Here is a 21,185-nt window from a genome sequence, read left to right on the forward strand (position 1 = left end):
TCTGACAAAGCGGAAAGACTGCTTACCTGAAATTCCAAAATTCAACGTTGAGCTCTGAGCTGCGTCAGAAAATGCTGTTCCTCGAGCTTATGTTGGGCTTTGTCAGAACCATCCAAGAGACCAAAGACAGAGGTCAGAGTGGAAGACTGGAGAGAATTAGTTAACTGAAAAGTTATACTTTGTGGACTGAACAGAGTTATTCCACAAAGCCATTATCCCATCTATATTTGGATTCTCCATTATCGAGGAGACCACATCATAAGTACCAAATACAATATTGGTATTGGTTTATTATTGTCACTTGTACCAAGGTACAGTGAAAAGCTTGTCTTACAAACCAATCGTACAAGTCAATTCATTACACAGTGCAGTTACATTGAGTTAGTACAAAGTCCATTGATGTAATACAGGTAAAAACAATAACAATACAGAGTAAAGTGTCACAGCTGCAGAGAAAGTGCAGTGCAATAAGGTGCAAGGTCACAACAAGGTAGATCGTGAGTTCATCTCATTGTATAAGGGAACTGTTCAATAGTCTTATCACAGTGGGGTAGAAGCTGTCCTTAAGTCTGGTGGTACGTGCCCTCAGGCTCCTGTATCTTCTACCCGATGGAAGAGGACCACCAAATTGCATATACCAAATTGTACATAATACAAGTGAATCGATGCTTCACCTGGAAGGATTCCTTATGACACTGGATAGTGGGGAGTGAAAGGGTCAAGGGCAGCTGTTGCATGGGAAAGTGCTGTGCAAAGGGGAATGAGTGTTGGTGGAGATGCAAGAATGAAGGAGGAATTTTGGTTTGATGCTGAAAGGGGATAGGGTGTGTTTGCTGGCGGCAGCATGTTGATGATGGAAATTACAAACAATGATCCATTGAGTGTGAAGGCTGGTTCTGGGAAACCTATCCTTGCACTGGTGGAAGGAGGAGCAAGAGTAGAAATGGATGAAATGGAACAAATGTGGTTGAGAGTCCTGAACTAAAGGGGAAGCTTTCATTTTTCTCTAAAGGCTTTCTTCTCACTCTGGCTTACAAGACTCTCAACCACATCTGGTGCATTTCCAACACATCTATTCTCACGCCTTCTCCTCCTACTCTGAGCAAAGATTGGACTCACCTTCTACCTCATGATCCTCCATATTCAATGAATCATCCTCTAATTTCCACCTCCTTCAACATGATGCTACCACCAAACACATCCTCCCCTCCACTTCCAGCATTCCAAAGGCACCACTCCCTTCACAACTCCCTGAATAATACTTCCACCAATATCCACTCTCCATTTTACAGCACCTTCCCATGCAACTGCAGGAGATGCAACACCTGGCCTTTCACCTCAATTCTTTCCAACATCCATGGATACAAACGCTTCCTCCCGGTAAAGCAGCAATTGACTAGTACTTCTTCCAATTTAGTGCACTGCATTCAGTGCTCACGATGTGGCCTTTGCTACCTTGGAAAAAAACGCAGAATGGGTGAGTGCTTTGAAGAACCCCTCTACTCAGTCCACAAGGGTGACCCTGAGGTTCCAGTCCCCTCTCCATCCCACTTTCACTCTGACATGTCTTTATCCTCTTGCATTGTTCCAATGAAACCAGTAAGATCTAGGAACAACCCTTCACCTTCTAACCAGGCACATTACGGTCAGTTCAGATGAAAGGTCATCAATCTATAATGTGAACTCAGCTTTTCTTTCTCCACAGATGAATCTGATCTGCTAGGTATTTTGAGCATTTTCTTTTACTTTGGCAAATGCAGTGTTCTGCAACTTACCTTTGTCTTGATTCATTTCTCCTGTCTACTTCTCCTCTGGACAGATCAGCTACGATTAACAAACCTCAACCACCCTCTCTCAGCTGTCACCACCACCACTTGTGTCATTCAGTCTCTCCTGATCTCCACCATAACACAGACATTCCCTTTATTCTCTCCACCTCTTCCTCTTGTTTTCTAACCATGCCTAGTTCTGACGAAAGATCTTCAACCTAAAATTCTCCACAGATGCTTCCTGACCTGCTGAGTATTTCCAGCTTTTATTTCAGATTTCCATCATTTGCAGTTTTTTGTTTCAAATTCTAGCAGTGATTACAATTTTCGTTATGTTAATATTAATGTATAGTTTGTGGTTTTGTGGGTGTACTATCTCTTGAAGGCAGTGACAAATGCAGTGTTATAAATCTTTAGGTGCCAGCTATTAGCTTCTATGATGATGGCACTCACAAGAGACTGCAGATGCTGGAATCTGAAGCAACAAGCAATCTGCTGGAGGAACTCAGCAGAAAAGACCACTGAGTTCGTCCAGCAGATTGTTTGTTGCTGATGATGGCACTCTGTGGGTGAACCCAACTCTGACTACTGGCGGAATAAATGGCCATGTAAATGACTAATTTTACTGTCCAAAACTGCTTTGACTGAGATCAACCGACTGAGAAAAAGCTTTCTTGCTGCCACTTGCTGGATTTATTCAGAAATCTACTGTTGGATCTCATGGTCGGGTATGCACAATTGAACCTTCAGGTTAGAGCAAAATAAATATATTCCATCAATGGGTCATCTGGGAATTCAATGCCTTGGTTTTTAATGGGTGAGGAGAGAAAGGGTGGATGATGAGTCTTGGTTTCAGACAGGAGCATAAAGATATATGACTTTCCACAGCTAACCTTTAAAATTCAAAATTCCTCAAGGGAGAAAAATCCACAGAAAGGCAAACAGTTTTTGCTGAAATGCAGGAGCAAGATTGAAAGAACCTTTACATTTCCGGATGCACAATGCTAAGAAACTGAAGTCAGTCGAAGCACAAGATCTCCAAATGTCAGAATTAACTTCAGGAAGTCGGACATTGATGTAACTATTGCTGTAAAACAAGTGGGTTCAGGGTTGTTAATAATCTCAGTAACCTAAGGGCAATCTCAAAAACATCCACAACTTCCACTTTGCATTGTTTAATATGTTTTGTATTGGGCTTCTGAAAATAATTATGTAGCAAATTGCTATGGAACAGAGCTGAGAATATGGTCACCTCAATTCCCCACAGGCTGCAGGAAAAGTAAATCTATAAGCAAACCACAGTTTGAGCTGAATCTCACATGGTCATTCAGCCTCCTATCTGGATGGTTAATTAAAAAAGATTTCTCATTCAGAAGTTTTCCTTTGGGTATCCTTAAGTGTACGAAAAGGAACAAAGTAAAAGTCATATTTAAACATGAAATGTGGGAGATTCAATCTCAGTTCATAGCTCAAAAAATAACAGTGCTGTCACGGTTTCCAATTTATTTTTTTGAACTAAGAGTTGTGTGGTGCTTAATTGCACCTTTTCCTTGTGTGCTTATTATTGGTGTACTGGCATCATCTATTGCACCAAATAATCTTATTTTTTTCTCTTTTAATTTTTTCCCATTTCATGGAAAAAATTAAAGCTTGGCTTACTTTGAAGCCAAGAAAATACTCATTTTCTTCCTGTCCTCTTTTCATTCCAAGTGTATGCAGACTAACGCCCACAGTTACTCAGACCTGTGGTCAACTTTGGCCAAAACCAGCTCATCAATAAATATAATTGAGTAGAAATGAATAGAATGAAGTATCAAAGACTTTCTGGTAGACAGCTCAGCAAAGACTTGCCTTGGAACTGGTCCAAATTTAACTGGGGGTAAATATAAAGATATATTGGTTGAAATATAAAGATATATTGGTTGAAATATAAAATCCTTGTAAGATTATCAGGATTTAATTCCAAAACACAGCATTCAGTGCAGAGCTAAATGTTGGAAGACTGACAAGCTGAGATGTTTTCTCTCCTAGGCTTTGGTAGACTTATCCTTACAAGTATCATAAAACTCAACCCCGTTTTCCAATCTTCAGTGGTTGTTTCCACATCATGTTGGCTATGCTGTTGGAAAGTGAAGTAAACACGTGCATCAGCTTGTTGTATGCTTACTCATTACATCTACACCTTCAGTACACTCCTTTCATTGGAATGAAGGCCACAACGGGGACAGGGGTGAAGCTAGCAGGGTGGAGAAAATCTTTTTAAATATATATCACTGCAGGAAAAATAAAAAAATAAATTCACTTACAAATCTAGCCACCCGCAATGAACTTAAATTCAACCAATGTTTAATACCTTGCTGGAACAAGTGCAATAGTACAGTCCATTGCAATCACACAAACAAAACCAGCCAAATTGATTTGAGGAACTGTTTAAAATACAACTTTATGGTCATTACTAGAGCCAAAGGAACATTTCTGTACATTTTTTTTCCTCCTCCTCTCTTGAGGTACTGTAACAAAAACACAATTGCAATGATGCTCTGACACCTCAACCACTTGGCAATAGACAATGATTATTAAATAACTCTGGGTGGGTGACTTTACAACTGAACCTGGTTCACATGTGTGCACTTTCCATCCTGGATGTATGGTAGCATTCAATTGCAAGAATCCTGTTCCAAAGTGGAAAGGCAGAGAGGAGAGAGGGAACCAAATCAACTGCAGTATCACGTGTCCTACCCCAACCCGAGAACAAGTGGGAAATAATTCTGTACTGTTGTTTTATTAAGTAGGATGTTAAAGTGAAAAAATACAAAGTGGCAAGACATACAAGAAATGTTCTGCATTTCAAAATTTAGGGTTCTAAGTATATCTACCCACATTTTCTTTTAAACATTTACAGATTCAAGATCTTAAATAGAAAGATCATTAAATGTATTTTATAGCATTGGGACAAACTCCAAATGGAGTGCTATACCACAGTTAAGTAGATTATTCTGTACAATGCATTGCTTTGGAAGCTTAGTTAGTAGTTTTTCTTGTTAGACGAAGGCACACACTCAAAGAAAACATGATGTGGAAATAAAAATCAGGGAATTACAAACCAAAAGTGCTATGAGCAGAGAGCTTGGAACAAGACATGACGTAAATGAGAATAATGCTCAAAATGTCATCTTGCTTTGAAGAGATTTAATCCCTGGTCAGGCTAAAAATCAACAGCCCCTTTAACAAAGTACTTCAGCACAGTGCCATCAGACCCTGGGGATTTACCATCATGTAGTGCAACTGTCTTTCAGAAAGTGGCAAAAGTCAAATATACAACCTTACACAGGAAACAGCTTCCAGTTTTACACTAATTCCCCAATGTAAGCAGAAAGCCAACATGCCAGTAATAGTATATATACACAGTTATTCATGTTATCGTCAACGCCAACAGTGTCTATCACGCAGTGCGTGTCATTTGCCCAACAGTTGCTCATCTTTCAGTGAAGGGCAGGCTACCTTCCCAAACCTCCATCTTATCCAAATGTCCATCGTGACAGCAAATAGATTCCTGCATTCCAAATGGGGTGGCACATTCACGTCTCTGTGGGACAAACATTTCGGTCTTTGCAGCAGAAATAATGGACCACAACACCATTGGGATAACGGGCAAAAGCACTAGAGGAAGAGAAACAATGTTAAGTAATCAGTCTGAAGAGGAGAAAAACATTTAAAAATAATACAAATGGGAATAAGCAACTTGAGATGCATTTAATTCTAACTGAAAGACAAAGAGTGAAGTATTTAATTGATCACCAGATGATCCAGACCAACCTGGTATTTTTTGTTGCTGTTTTATTTCCTATCTCCATATTATTTTCTTAACCATCTTTGTTCATGTTTCAGCATCAGGTACTAAGTGGGCAGGTGTTGAGCAGTTAAATCTGTGCCAACATTGATTCTTAAGTTATTAATAAGCATAAGACAGCAGCCTGAAGTAACCGTGTATCCCACAGGAGCAACACTTGACTGCTGCACAATAATAATAGAGAATAAAAAGGCTCAAACCCATCACTTTCCCAATGTTCTGATGGGCAATGTAAAATTTAGCCCAAACACCTATGCACATCTATTCAGATACTTTACGTGTTATAAAGGCTAAATATCCAGGATGGCTTTCAAGCAAACCAAAAACCCCTTCATGGAATGTAGTATCCATAAATTGCTATAAAAATAAGATGATAAAGATGTATAAAACAGTACAAGAAATTCCATATGCTCAGAAAAGATAGAGTCCTAATGTCAACAATTCACCCGGCAGGACACAGTAAGCTTGAGATCAATATATTAGTTGCTTTAATTTGTTGAAGTCCCAGACCATTTTTGAGCATATTCATTAAGCAATGAGACAACTTGTAAATATTTGGCAATCACAGTATTTTAACTACTAATCAAATATGACTGCAACACTCAGTAATTGATTCTCCTTCAGAATCCCTTAAAGCAGCAAAACACAGAGCTAAGGCCTTCAATATTTGTCAAAGGAAAAAGGCTTATATTTTGAAACTCAATCCCATAGTATAATATCAATTAAATGCCAATAACGAGTTCTAATGCAAGTTATTGTGACCCCCTTTTGTGTGCTGCAAGGAAACAAGTTTCACACTGGCTTCCACAGGCCACTTTTAGGCCAGCATGTTGCTTTGCAGCTCAAAACTCAGCCCTACGCCACTCCACAGTCAGGCATGGTACTTGCAAACCAACCCCACCTGCTCAGTCCTGTCAGCCCGCCTATCCCATGACTGACTCAGACTTCAGACCTCTCCATCATGGCTCCTCATTGTCGGAACGAGTCAACCATCTCCTTTCTGCTACGTTGGCAACAGCTGATGACGAGAGCGGATTTCACCTACCGCATGCGCATCACTGAACTAATATTAATGGCTCTCACAAGGAGGGGGAGCACGGGGGTGGGCATCAAGACAGAAGGGGCTGTGTCCTGTGCAGATGCAGCAGCCAAAGATCCAAGACTCATAGGACTCGTGCAAACTCATGGAGGGATGTGAACACAATAACAACATTAAATTATATTGTTGGCGTCATTAAAGGAAAGTGTTTTCAATTAGATCATTAAAAATTCAAGGCCATTCAAAAAATTAGTATTCCATTGTCGTTTGACAGTGTAATTTAATCTGCAATTAATGATTAATTTTCCAAAACCACACAACTGTCATCACCAGCTATGACTGAGATTTATTTTGTAAACAATTTATAGACAACTATTGTTCATCATTGCATTTTTCTGGAGAAATTACCTTCCTTTTATTGGAACGTGGGAAATGTTACTTCCTAGTTCAAAAAAAGGAGTAAAGATTAGCTCAGTAACTAAAAGGCCAGTGAGTTTAAGCTCAGGAATGGGAAAGCTTTTAGAAACATTAATGTAGGACAGGATTAATAGTCATCTGGAGAAAATACACTAATTAAGGCAAACCAGTACGCGTTTATTAAGGGCACATTATGTTTATGCAATTTGATAGAAATTTTTTTGATGAGGTAACAGACAAGAGTTGATGATAACATAGTTGATGTGTGTACATGGACTTCCACAAATCTTTTGATAAGATGCCACAATAAGGCTTATCAGAAAAGTTGCAGCACGTGGCATAAAGGCACACTGATAGCATGGATATATACTTGGTTAAGTTGCAGATAACAGAAAACCAGATTGTAGGAAGGTGAATAATGGTCTTTCTTAGAGCCCTTACTTTATTTGATCTATATTAATGACAGAGCTTTTGGGGGTGCAAGCCACAATCTCTGAATTTGAAGATGACACAAAACTTGACAGTATTGTGAACTGCAATGGGGATAGTGATAAATTGCAGCATAAAAAGGCTGGTGGAATGGGCTGACAATTAGCAAATGAAATTTAATGTAAGTAATGCATTTTGATAGGAAGAATGAGGAAAGGTAATACTGAAAGTGGCAGGGCAGGTTGAGAATGCAGTTAACAATGCATACTGGACATCAGAAGAGGTATAGAGTACGAAAACAGGCATACCAAACCTTTATAAAATGCTGGCTCGGCCTTAACTGGAGTATTGTGTGCATTTCAATACAGAAATAATGTGAAGTCTTTAGGGAGGGTCCAGAAAAGACTCAGAAAAGAGAGTGGCTCCTGGGATGGGACTGGAGTTAAAAGGTCAGAATAGAGCAGCAGGAACTGATTTCTTTACAGACTGAAGGGAGATCTAATAGAAGTATATAAAATGATGAGGGGTCTGTACAGAATGGATAGTGGGAAGCTATTCTCATTGGTGGAGAAATCAAGTACTAGGGGCACAGGTATAACATAAAGAGGGTGAAAATTGATAGTGACATGGGGAAAATATTTTTTGAAAAGCAGTGTGCGGTTGGAATCTGGAATGCAGGGCCTGCAGATGTGGCAAAGGCAGGTTCCACTGTGGCCTTGAAAGGGGAACTGGATAAATTTGCAAGGCCAAAGAGAAGGGATCAGGAGTGGGGGGGGGGGGGGGGGGAAATAAATGTGGAACTAGTGAGTTGCTCTGGTACAGAGCAGGAGCAGACATGATGGACCGAATGGCTTCCCTTCTATAACCATTCCATGTTTCTAAGTTAGTGCATTTTCTCCTCTCTTCTTTAATTAAACATTTATTGAGTAAATTGAGTTTCTTTACTTTGCAACTACCTTCCATTCATTGACTGACAAAGTGTTGGCAGTAAGGACACTATATCCCGAACCAACAGGGCAGCTAAGCACCCAAATTCAGTCCAGTTGCTCATAAGTGACTGCCAATGTTCCACATTCTTCCTCTCGACAGGGAAGCAATGCAATAAGTAATGTACCCAGACTCATAAAATGTATTAGTACCACATCACGCAGCAGGAACAAGACCAAAGGCAGCATTCTATTTATATATTAGTAAATGCAAGAACCAAGGCTCATTGTGCAGGACAGCAACGAGTTGGAAAAATATAGTTTCCTTTTTAAATCTCAAACTGGCATTTTAAGTCCCTGAAGAATGAAGGAGGAAGGAAGAGCTTTACAATGTAAAGACCCTGAAAAGGGTGAATAAGGGCAAACAAACCCATCAACTCATTTTGATAACATCTTGTATAAATGAACTTTTAAACTAGCAAAGATTACTTCCAACCCTTGAGAAATTCACCCGTGACTCGACATTTTTTTGAAATATAACAATGCAGAAGACATGAAGTGAAAATGATAAAGAAATGCAGAACTTCAACGAACACCGGGTCAGGACAATCTCCTTAGTAATCCCCCTTGGTGACTTAGTGGTTCCCCCACAACACCTCACCACGTAGGCAATAGCAGAGTTGCTGGCAGCACTTGAGCAGATATTAAAAACAGGATATGCATGTGGGCCATGCTTTGGTGTTCATGTATATTAGTGTATGATGGTATCAGTGTGCAAGGATCTTGTTTGTGCATGCTGAAACTGTATATGCAGGTGCAAATTCCTTTCATGCCTTCTAAACACAATAGTGAGGGTTGCCAGATCGCAAGTTTGAAAAATCAGGATGCTTTTGTTAATAGTTAAAATGTAACACACTGAATATATAGGCTGGTCATCCCAGCCTCTGATATGTGAAGCAGACCCTTGTCCTTTGAATAATAATGAGTATTTATGAAGTGGGTGAGGGAGGGTTAGCTGGCTTTATGCTTGTCAATAAGTATTCACTTATTTGGAAGGCTTCCAATATTTATTTAATCTGGCTGCTCAGTGAATAAAGGTCTATTTTGCAAAGAGCCATACTGCGTTCATAGTGGGACCAATTTTCATCGCTGCTACAATGTAATATTGAATAATGAGAACCATTTATGTTTATAACATGGCTTTACCAAAACCTCTAAAACCACCTTGTTCAGAAGTCAGTGTTGTATGTTGGAACCCAGCTTCACAACTCCATACACATTGCCTCCAATGGAAACCCATACCTATTATTAGCTCCAACCTTTGATATGAAATGCTTGAACATTGTTCCAGAGCTACCATCTGTACCATTTCATTAATGAGAGAAATAAGATAACATTCTACTTATCAATAAATGTGGAGGTAGACCACAGATAACTTTAGGTGGATTTCGTACGTAAGCAGCCCGCAAAGATCCGTTGCCCCCGCAGTTCCACAGAATTTATGAGCTGTTGCCTGTCCTAACTTGCAGATTCCTGTTTGCCCATCACCCATGTTCACTGAAAGACATTGATTTCCGGTCAACGGACACCCTGATTTTATGATTCTCATCCATGTTTCCAAATCCCTCACTCCTCCTCATCACTACAACTTCCTTCAGCTCCAAAACATCACCAGAACCACCTTGCCCCTCTTCATCCCCCAGCAACTCTACCCTCATGATATCTATTCCCCTCTGATTCTGGTCTCTCGCAGATCTCCAATCCACCATTAATTGCTATGCTTTCAGCTGCCACTGTTACTTAAAGTTTGGAATTCCCTCTCTAAATCTTCATGCCTCTCTACCTCTATGTGCTTAAGGCACTAATTAATCCCTGAAGCAGCATTTGGTTATTTGCCCTACCACCTCCTATAGCTTGGTTTCAAATTTTGTCTGAAAAGGGTCCTGTGAAATGCTTTGGGACATTTTGCTACCTTAAACTGTGACACAAATACAAGTTCTTATTGTTATCAGAGTAAAACCAAAGGTTAAGGAATTTAATTAGTTTCACCTTGGTTCTGCTTCAGATAATTAGCCTAAGCCAGCCTGAAAACATTTGGATCAGCTATGAAATAAATTCTCCTACATGTTACACTATCACACAAAATAGAATTTTCCACCATCATTTTCTTCCTCTGATAATGCCCATTGCCCTGCCTTTTCAATGTGCTAATGAATTTTCTTGTAAAGTGCTGTAGATTTTGCATATCAAATGAACATAGTATGAATGTGACAATTTCTGCATTTGTGTCAAACTGCTTCACATTTCTTGACTGTGCATCCCTCAACTTCTATGGGCTCATGAATAAAGGTTTCTCCAGCTATAGACACATCTTGCTTGGCCTTTTCTGCTCAGCACTCTCTGGGACAGGAGGCACAGCTTTACAGGAGAGCAGCCTGAGGCCTACACTCACTATTGCGAAGGTTAGCAGTGGGTTGGCTGAACAGGAGGAAGTTGCTGTGTCTCAGATGGCCCCATACTTTAGTATGGTGCCTGTAAGAGGGCAGTTCAACACACGCATATGCTGCTCCCTCTGCACAATAAGGTTGCTTTCTTTTACACTATAACAATGCAAACCCTGCACAAAATACAAATTGCTGGAGGAATTCAGCAGATCAGGCAGCATCTGTGGAGGGAAATGGACAGTCGATGTTTCAGGTTGAGATGCTTCATCTGACTGTTAGTCCATTTTCCCTCCACACATGCAGCCTGACCTGCTGAGTTCCTCCAGCAGTTTATTTTTTGCTCCAGATTCCAGCATCAGCACAAAGTACTTTGGTCAGGACATGGGATAAAGCTGCTCATATATGGACAATCCTGATATTATCTGGATGCTTGCTCATCCTTAGAGCCCAAAGCCATACTCTTTCTGTTTGTCTATGGGAGGCCATGGTTTTTAGCCTGCAGTTGTAAAACTTCAAAAAAAAAACAAGAAATACAAAAACCTCCATAAGGGTGAGCGGTATGGACAAGTGATAGTAGAATCATTGGAAATTTACAGCACAGAAAACCATTCAACTTGTTGAAAAGGACTACACGGACTAATCCCACCTCCCAGCACGTGGTTGAAGGCCACGTAGGTTATGGCTCTTCAAGTTCACATGAAAATACTGCTTAGATCCGATCCTGTGTCTGTCTCCACGATCCTTCTAGGCAGCAAGTTCCAGACTCCCATCACCATCTGGGTGAAAACATTTTCCTTATTTCCCCTCAAATCCTGCTGCCAATTGCTTAAAAATCTATTCCATCCGGTTTTTGACACCTCCTTCCTATTTATCTAGTCATCTCCACATTCCAACATATATCTCAATGAAGTCTCCCTTTACACTCCTCAGTTGCAAGGAAAAGAGTTATGATCCCTAACAGGCTATACTCTTTCCCTTAGTCATCCTCCTGCTCCAAGTATGTTAGTGAGGCCGCATTTGGAATATTGTGTTCAGTTTTGGTCACCCTGCTATAGGGAAGATGCCATTAAGCTGAAAAGAGTGCAGAGGAGATTTACGAGAATGTTGTCGGGACTCAAGGGACTGAGTTATGGAGAGAGATTGAGCAGGTTGGGACTTTTTACATTAGAGCGTAGAGGTGATCTTATAGAGGTGTATAAAATCATGAGGGGCATAGATAGGGTGAATGTGCACAGTCTTTTTCCCAGGGTTGGGGAATCAAGAACTAGAGGGCATAGGTTTAAGTTGAGAGGGGAGAGATTTAATAGGAACCTAAGGGGCAACTTTTTCACCCATAGGGTGGTCAGTATATGGAATGAGCTGCCAGAAGTCGTAGTTGAGGCAGGTACATTAACAAGATTTAAAAGCTACTTGGACAGGTAAATGGATAAAAAAGGTATAGAGGGATATGGGCCAAATGCGAGGAAATGGGACTAGCTTACATGGGAATCTTGGTCAGCATGGACCAGTTGGGCTGAAGGGCCTGTTTCTGTGCTGTATGACTCTATGACTCTAAGTACTTAGCAAACTTCTTTGGATTTCCTTTGCTAATATTTTTTTTCATGTCCTTGTTACTACCTTATTTTCCCTTTCAATTTCATCTCTATGTTTTCTCTGGGTTTTCTGCAGTACTAAGATCTCAAGTCCCAATATAAGATTTGTTTTTTTTGTTATCTTAACATCCTCGTCATCCAGGAGGCTTTATATGTGACAGCCCCACACTTGTCCTTTGTGGAAACATGTTTAGCCTGAACTTGAATGTGTTCTATTGCTCGGAGATTAACTCACCTTTAAGTTTTTCAACTCCATCTTTGCTAGTTCACTTCTCAAGTTAGTAAAATTGACATTCCTTGAATTTACAACCTTCACTCTTAACTTATCTGTGCAATCTTGGGGACATAGAAAGGCATATGCACAACAGAGAATTTGCACCGTAAAATCTTGTGCAATAAATCTCTAATCCAATGGTCTTAACTCATTGCCCTGGTTTTTAATTCATCATCTCTGGTTAGATCTAGCCTTTACCATCAGTGTTTCATCCTTAGTGTTATACTGCTAAAATGGATCTTTGTGGATGAGCTCACAAGTGAAAATCCATGTTGCTTATCCTGGGTGTTATTCACAGATCAATTGGAACATGTAGTATTATTTGTTGACGAGAATCTAGCGACTTCAAGCTTAATTACTTGACTAAATTAAGAGATCAAACTTCAATAAATGTTTAACTGTTCAAAGGGAAATATCAAGTGACCAAACCTGTTTCCTATTTTCTTCTTGCAGACTCGACAGATTTTCTCTTCAGTTATGATGCATTTCACCTCCTGATGGTAAATCCTCTGCTCTTGGATCTATTAGATAATGAAGAATGGAATTTGCATTCATATGTTATCTTTCATGACGTAAAGACAACATTGACAATTCCTGCTCCCCCCCCACCACTGAAAGATGCTGCTTGACCCACTGAGTTCTTCCAGCAGTTTTTTTTTACACCAGGTTCTAGCATGTGCAGTCTCTTGTGTCTCCTAACAAGCAATGACATTCATTTAAAATACATTTGCAAAGCAGGAATCCACTTTCTGCACAGGAAGATCCCACATAAAGCAATGAGATCAACATAACCTAATGCTTTTGCGATTAGATAAGATACTGGAACGAACAGCAGGAAAACTCACCAACTATTTTCTGAATAGTGTCTTGAGTTTTTATTTATATATATCTATCCAGGGGACAAGTTTGGTTTACTATCTCATCCAAAGATACAGTACTCCCTCAATATTGTGAGATCTCTGTGGCCCATTTCTAGATCAGTCCCAAATATAATTTCTCCACCATTGGTTCATATGCTAACATCTACCAGCTAAGCCCATTTGCTGGCTTTTACCTACGTGGCTGAGCTAGAGACTGCAGAGTGAATACTGAAGCCAAGACATCTGCTTGTTTCACATACATGGAGTCCAGTGGGAAAGCATACCTAAAGTACTTAGAAATCTAGTGTAAGAAATGTACTGTGAACCTGCATCAGGTCAACCTGGCAACTGAAATTAATGGATGCAGACAAAAAAGCAATTGCAAAGTAAATGCATTTAAATAAACTTCAGAAAGAAAGGAAATTAATTGTTCATAATTATTACCTTGTGCTTTGAATGCTTTTTTTTAAAAAACTTTTGCTTTTAATTTTTTTTAAGCGATTTTGAAAATGGAAATCAGGCATTCAGAGACATTCAACCTTGAGACCATGAAGAGCTGGTAAAGCCTGGGCGGGGCTTAACCTGCATCTCAGGTGCTGGGTCTACCACTTTACAGGCAAACCCTACATTAAGGGGGAGGGGGGGGGGAAGGGAAGGGTTTGCATTGGTCTATATCGCGAGTTTCCATAATGCGAAGCCGTGTCACCTGCGCATGCATCAAAAAATGCCAATTGAAAAAAATAAGTTGTATTTGTTTACTTTTTCCCCCCACAAATTCTATGATAGTGAATTTTATTCTGCATCTCAAATTTTTGAATTTGAACAACAGTAATAAGGGGGTCACCTGTAATTAGAAAGGTCCTGCATGACACTGAGCCTAATTGGTCAACTGGCAACTTGCTTCCCAATGAAAGATTGTGTCCAAGACCTTAAAGAATGTGCTTCAAGGGCAAGCTACCCAAGAGTCTGGCCAGCTCACCAGTCAGCAAATAATTCATGCCTGGTCTTTACAAGATGCACCAAAAAGAAGATTCATCTATCCCTACCCTTGCTTTTATTTCTTAACTTTTAAACCCTTTCACCACCAAACACCTCAAAGTTAGGGACTGTAAGGTGAATGCAGACTGCAGCTCCTCCAATCTGGCCTATCCAAATTGAATGAGACAGTTTTCCCCATTTTGCATTCGAGTCAACTAACAGAATTTCCAGATAAGATTGTCAAATTAGCGGCACTAGTGTGACATGGGTCTTTGCCCAAAATCACTCCTCATGGAAGCTCTGCAGTCAGAGACTCATTCTCCTGCTTTGATTTTGAATAAGTCTTGGATGAATGATTTGTATGTTATAATGGGTTATTGGAAAGGGATGATTAGTGGCCACTGCAGTGGGACTTTCAATGCTTTCTTTTTCCATCTGATTGGGAATGCCTGGTCTTCAATGTGTGCCTCCTGATTTAATGTACAGTTATTTAGTTAGGTATTTAGTTTCAGCTATGGTACAGCCAATTTCAGCTATTAGGGATCCAGTCAGAAAGATAGAATATTGTTTAATCCACCAGAAAGTGATGCAGCAGCAGGAATGCAACTCATTTTATCACTGCAATTCTAAATAGTCAGAGGAAACGGGAAGCACTTTTGTTGGTTAAGATGCTACAATTTGATCATGCATATGGAATATCTTGAAGCAATACTTTTAATCAATTATCTTGGACTCAGATCTAATGACTTACACGAAGGAATTCAGCATGAAGGAGACTTTTCTTAATTTGATTGGAGCGTCGTCTCTGAGCATTTCCTTCAAGAACATTCTCCAGAAATACTTGGATCTCCCGGATTTGTGTGTTGGCAGGAAGCAGATTCAAAGCCTATGGAACATTACAGAAAGAATCAAAACACTCCTACCTGTAAACAGTGAGAAATGTTGATCTATGAATATAACAAAACCTAACACTTTACTTTGGTGTAATACCCATTCTACTATCAGTCACTTTATAATCAAGAGAAGCACTAATAATGAAATGTCAGAGAATTTCAAAGCTTACTTTTATTGGTGAATGCTGGCCTTAATTGGAAAATGTTTGGATTAGAATGGTATGGGGCTCGGCTGTATGGGCTTGATAAATGGACGGGTTGCTGACATGCACTTTATGAACTATGACCGATTGGATGAGTGGAATTCCTTTCAGGTAATGCTCTGAAAGCTAATTTTTGGTGGTTTTATGGTAATTGCAACCAGTTTCTATTGTGCAAATAAAGTACCCCATAAATCATGCAAAAACTGGAATTTAAAACATGGTTAGTATGTAAGAAAACTGCTATAACTCAGCCTTGCAAGACAAACACCCTATTTATCCTTGATAATCACCTCCCAATTGCATCTGAACCCAGGGATTCTTGAGCATGTTTTTTTTAATTCAGAAGTGTACACAGCCCATATACCTGTATATCTGAACAGAAATTAACACATTTTAAACTGATATATAGTTCATCACCTTGTTCCATTAACATAAATACATGTAAAAGTAAGCTATAAAAAGGTATACAATAGATTATCTAGGTATTGAAATTACACAAGGTGGTGAGGCAACTCATAGCATTCTGGTACATGTGAGCTGAAAATCAGAATACCACCACAGAAATAATATGGAAAATTGAGAGAACTGTATACACTTGCTGCTCGTCAATCCAAGGTTTACAGTAGTATCCTAATTAAGTAAACATCTCAAAAGTTTAAAAAAAAGACACAGGATTAAGCTGATCTGTAACCACATGTATACAAGAATGAGTATATATGAATATTTATGCTCATTAAAGATAGGTTGCTCTCATCAGAGGGTCAAACACTTAAAAAAAAGGCCACATAATTAAAGAGAGTAGGCATCCTACGTAGCAAATAGGTGCAGAGGCAATGTGAGTTTGAATCCTAGACTGCCTCATATTTCAAAATCAATGCTAGACCTGAATTGTAAGCACACTGAAGCAATAATTTATTTAGTCAGTTGGGGTTCCTGACATTTGCAGTTGAGTATAATGCTACCCTGTCAGTACCTTCGTGGTATCCAGCTTGCTGTGGTGCAGCTCCAGTACTCTCAGTGCAGCCTGCAGGTTTGCCTGTGGCTCTGGTACCTCCAGCCGGATTGGTCCCACACAATGAATGTCAGGTGGTGATAAGTACATACGCAGTAAAGAGAGGTACACCTAAGTGAAACAAAGACATTGTTCAGGTGACCATTTGCTATTCAATATTGTGTGAATAAGGAACTAGATCTAACAAAACCTTAATTATAACTCATGACGACTGGGTGCATGCAACAAACAAGAACACAAGAAAACAGAAGCAGGAGTAGGCCATCAGGCTCCTCGAGCCTGCCCCGCCATTCAGTAAGATCATGGCTGATCTACGCTGGCTTCATCTTCTCTTCTGTGCCAGTTCCCCATAGCCCTCAGTTTCTTGACCTTTCGAATATTTATCTCCAGCTTAAATATTTCTAATGATTTGGTCTCCACTACCCTCTGGGACAGAGAATTCCATAGATTCACTACCTTCTGAGAGAAGGAATTTCCATGTACCTCAGTTTTAAATGAGTGGCCCCTTATCCTGTAACTATGCCCCCTTTGTCAAGACACCTCCACTAGTGAAAACATCTCAACATTTACTGGTCAAGCTTCCTTAAGATCTTATAACTTGAATAAGGTCATCCCTCATTCTTCTAAACTCCAAGGAATACAGAACTAAACTGTCCAGCCCCTCTTGAAAGGGCAACCCTCTCATCCAGGAATTAGCCTGCTGAATCTCCTTTGGACTGCCTCTAATGTTGCTATATCATCTTTTAAATAAGGGGACCAAAACTGTGCACAGTACTCCAGGTGTGGCCTCACCAACACCCTGTAAAATTGTAACAAAATCTTCCTATTTTTAAACCCTAACCCCTTTTGTAAAGAAACCAAAATGCTGTTTGCCTTCTTAGTTACTTGTACTTGCCTGCTAACATTGTGTAATTCATGCACTAGAATATCCATCACTAAGGATCCTCACCATCTGGGACATGCCCTCTTCTTGTTACTACCATTGGGGAGGAGGTACAGCAGCCTGAAGACCCACACTCAACAATTCAGAAATAGCTTATTCCCCTCCACCATCAGATTTCTGAACGGTCCATGAATCCATAAACACTACCTTGTTATTCCATTTTTTGCACTATTTATTTTGTAATTTATAGTAATTTTATGTCTTTGCACTGTACTGCTGCCACAAAACAACAAATTTCACATAATTTAAGGCAGTGATAATAATAATAAACCTTATTCTGATTCTCTCTTTTTCTCTATGTCACAGCCAGTTTTCAATCATTGATAGCACTTCCTCCAATACCTTGGGCTCTTCGTCTATGTACCAGCCTCTTACTGTCAAATTCCTTTTGGAAATCTAAATACACCGTATCTGCTGGTTCCTCTCTATCAACTCTCCGTCACATCCTCAAAGAATTGAAGCAAATTCGTCAAACAAGAGTTGCTTTTCATAAAAGCACATTGATTATATTCAGCTTTCCTAAACAATTAGTTATTGCTTCTTTCATTATTATTGACTCTAGCATCTTTCCAACTGTAGATGTTAAAATAACTGGCCTTCTGCCGTCCTCCCTTCTTAAACAAGGGAGTCACATTGGCTATTTTCCAACCTTCTGGTGCCATCCTAGAATTTAACAAGTTTTGAAAAATGTCAACCAAGGGGTGAACCTTAAGTTATCGACCAAACTGTTGATTAACTGAGCCAGTAGCTAGTCTGAGTTCCAATCTGCCAAGGACTAGTTAAATTCTACAATGTTGCCCTCTACAGGGTAACACAATAATCCCTGCTGTTCATCCTCTACATAGCAACAAAGCAAGACAGTGCGCTAAGTTCCTCACTGTTAGAATTAGAACTATTTGTACTCACATCTTTGTTGCCATCCCTGCTCCAATCATAATGTCTGTGACAGTATCTGAAATCAGAGAATAGCTCAAAAGCATCTCAAACCAAACAATAAGTCTGTTAAAGTTACAGGCTGTACCCGGGTCACAAACACTCAATTTATGGACACCCCCATATATGAACCAGCTACCATAATATTAAATTATAAAGTCTACATAGGGTCAATCCTACGAACAGCAGAACCAGTTTCCTCTCGCTTCATTTTTAGTAATTGTTCTTTCTTATTAGTCTTATGGAGTTTTGATGCCATTCAGTACAATACTGTGGAGATATGGTAACCACAGAGTGATTTTTGTGTATTTTCCGACTTATGAACAAAATCGATTTAAAGATGTTTGTACAAATGGAACTCATTTGCTACTCCGAGACAGCCTGCCCAAACAAGTAAAACCGGCTCAAGAATCAATTTTCTAAAGTGGGCAAAGTTTGACAGAAGATAGCAAGAATACTGAGAAATCAACCGAGCAGATCTTTTTCAACTTCATTTCTGCATACAAATGTTTAAATAGATGCCTGAGAATGTATATCTGCTCATATGCTTTCCCTTGTGGATCTCAATTCATTCTTCTTCCCTCCCAACAGCTCCACATGTTGCAAGGGTACAGCTCACCAGATGAGGGAGATCCAGGAAGACTACTGTCAAGTGACCATTTTTGTTCAAATGTAGATAACAAGGCACAGCATTTCTACCAGGTTTGATTGAGAAATTACACAAAAGATGCCATTGAAATAGGACCGCTAAAACTGTATTTCAGTAGAGGCATGAAATATACGTTTGCTTCTTCACAAACCCCAAATCTTCAGTGAACCAGTCTAAATTGGCAGTGTTACAGAATTGGTTGTTTCTTTACACTAAAATGTATTTCCCCCCTATTTAGGGATGGTAATCTGATGATTTATTAATGCAGTTGAACATATATTTGCCACCAAAATTTACACATTAACTAGTCCTCTGCTTTAAGCAATTTGAAAATCAGAAAATAAACACTTATCATCAACCACTTAATAGTCACATTAATGTATACTAGGTATTTAGTAAATTAATGTAGTCTAATATTAGGAAAATATTTTTTTAGAAAGACACAAGAAAATGAGTGCATTTGAACAGCCTCCCCCAAATAAGCAAATTGCTGCAAACTCACCACTTTTGTTTTGATATGGAGGCAGTTTTCCAGGCAGGACCTATTCCAGCCAAACTGACTAAACCAATGCTTTCATAACCCACCTTAGTTTTATATTCCCTGACGTTTTATACTGCTTTGCCAGATTTCACCAGAATCTGGGGGCTAAACCAAGTTCATATTTCACTCTCACCATCACAAAATCTCTGCAGTCTCTGCTACCCAGCCTCCCACCCATGTACACATGTGTAACTGTACAAGCTGAAGTGGTGGGCTTACCTTGCCACCACTTGGTGGAGAACCATCTATACACAAAGATAGCCAAGCTCATTCATTGGTCGGCATTAGATTTAAGCCTTGAACCCAAGTATTACCGTACTAAAACTTGATTAATTAAGAAGATAGAGATATCTAACTCTTAAAACAGATCATATTAATTAAAACTCAAGTCATTTGAAGTAACAATGTCTGAGAATATACTTACTCCTCTGCCATTTTAATATTCTTCAGTACATGGACATAAATAAAAAGGGCTTGCTCATGAAGACCCATTTGACCCATTAGCAGTGCTCGCTCCTCCAGCAATCCTAAAATGCAACCAGAAATATGATTTATCAAGCACACTTCCATTCCTCTTCCTGCAATAAGAGGCTCAAAGTGAAAACCGACTTGCCATGTGTTACAAAATTGTCAAGGCTGAAGTGAAAAGATGAGAAAATTCAGAAAGGAATTATTAGATTAGATTTCAGGAACCAAAACCAACTGGAAAGAAAGAATTAGAATATGAGAGTTTTGATTCAGAATCTGAAGTTCTGGAGAAAACCTAGCACTTATGTTGGGGAATCTGCTCAAACCTGCAGCAAGTAAGACTTGGTACCTCCACTCATTTTAATGAAGAACAGCTGAGAGGGTAAGGCAAGTCTTAGTTAATTTACATCTTTCTAAATTGTTTAAGTTTATTTCAATTCTTTTAATTATTTTTGTTTAAGACCATATTGAATAAGAAATAGGAGGAGTTGTCCACTTGGTTCCTTATGGCTGATCTTTTACCTCAGTGCCATATTCCTGCACCAATCCTTTGATTTCCTTACTATCCAAAATCTATCAAATTCTGTCTCAGCAACCGTGCTTCCACACTGTCTTAGGTAGAGAATTCCAAAGATTTACTGTCCTCTGCATGAAAAAATTTCTCCTTACTTCAAATGAAGTAGCTGACTCCTCATTTTGGGACTGTGATCCCTGGGTCTAGACGATGCATCCAAGGAGTATTTTATAGTTTTTAAAATTTTGTTTTTAATAACTTGATCGATTGATAATAAACAGTTAGAAACATGCAAAGTTTTGAGAGTTCCGACAATCGGCTGAGCCAGGAACTGGCTGTCAAGACTTCTTTCAGTTTCATGGCTGACGCTTGTTTTGATTGCTCTATGTGATGGATTTATATGGAAGAGGTCCTGCACAACCTCATCGAAGATTATGGTAGCTTCATCCAG

The 21,185-nt window shown here is 39.4% G+C and overlaps 1 protein-coding gene across 1 annotated transcript in view; it reads right to left on the bottom strand.

Annotated features, from left to right (window-relative positions):
• Positions 1-270: 270 nt before the first annotated feature.
• The window catches only part of vps39 (VPS39 subunit of HOPS complex), an 81,093-nt gene continuing 60,178 nt past the window's right edge, over positions 271-21,185 (bottom strand). Inside the window, exons 20-25 of the mRNA XM_052010606.1 lie at positions 20,177-20,279; positions 18,536-18,581; positions 16,648-16,797; positions 15,330-15,464; positions 13,170-13,261; positions 271-5,429 (exon numbers count right to left, since the gene is read on the bottom strand). Coding sequence (XP_051866566.1) covers positions 5,348-5,429; positions 13,170-13,261; positions 15,330-15,464; positions 16,648-16,797; positions 18,536-18,581; positions 20,177-20,279 — 608 coding nt within the window. The 3' untranslated portion in view covers positions 271-5,347. The remainder of the gene's footprint in view (positions 5,430-13,169; positions 13,262-15,329; positions 15,465-16,647; positions 16,798-18,535; positions 18,582-20,176; positions 20,280-21,185) is intronic.

This window comes from Pristis pectinata, chromosome 1 (genome assembly GCF_009764475.1).
Source record: "Pristis pectinata isolate sPriPec2 chromosome 1, sPriPec2.1.pri, whole genome shotgun sequence".
NCBI classification, from domain to species: Eukaryota; Metazoa; Chordata; class Chondrichthyes; order Rhinopristiformes; family Pristidae; genus Pristis; species Pristis pectinata.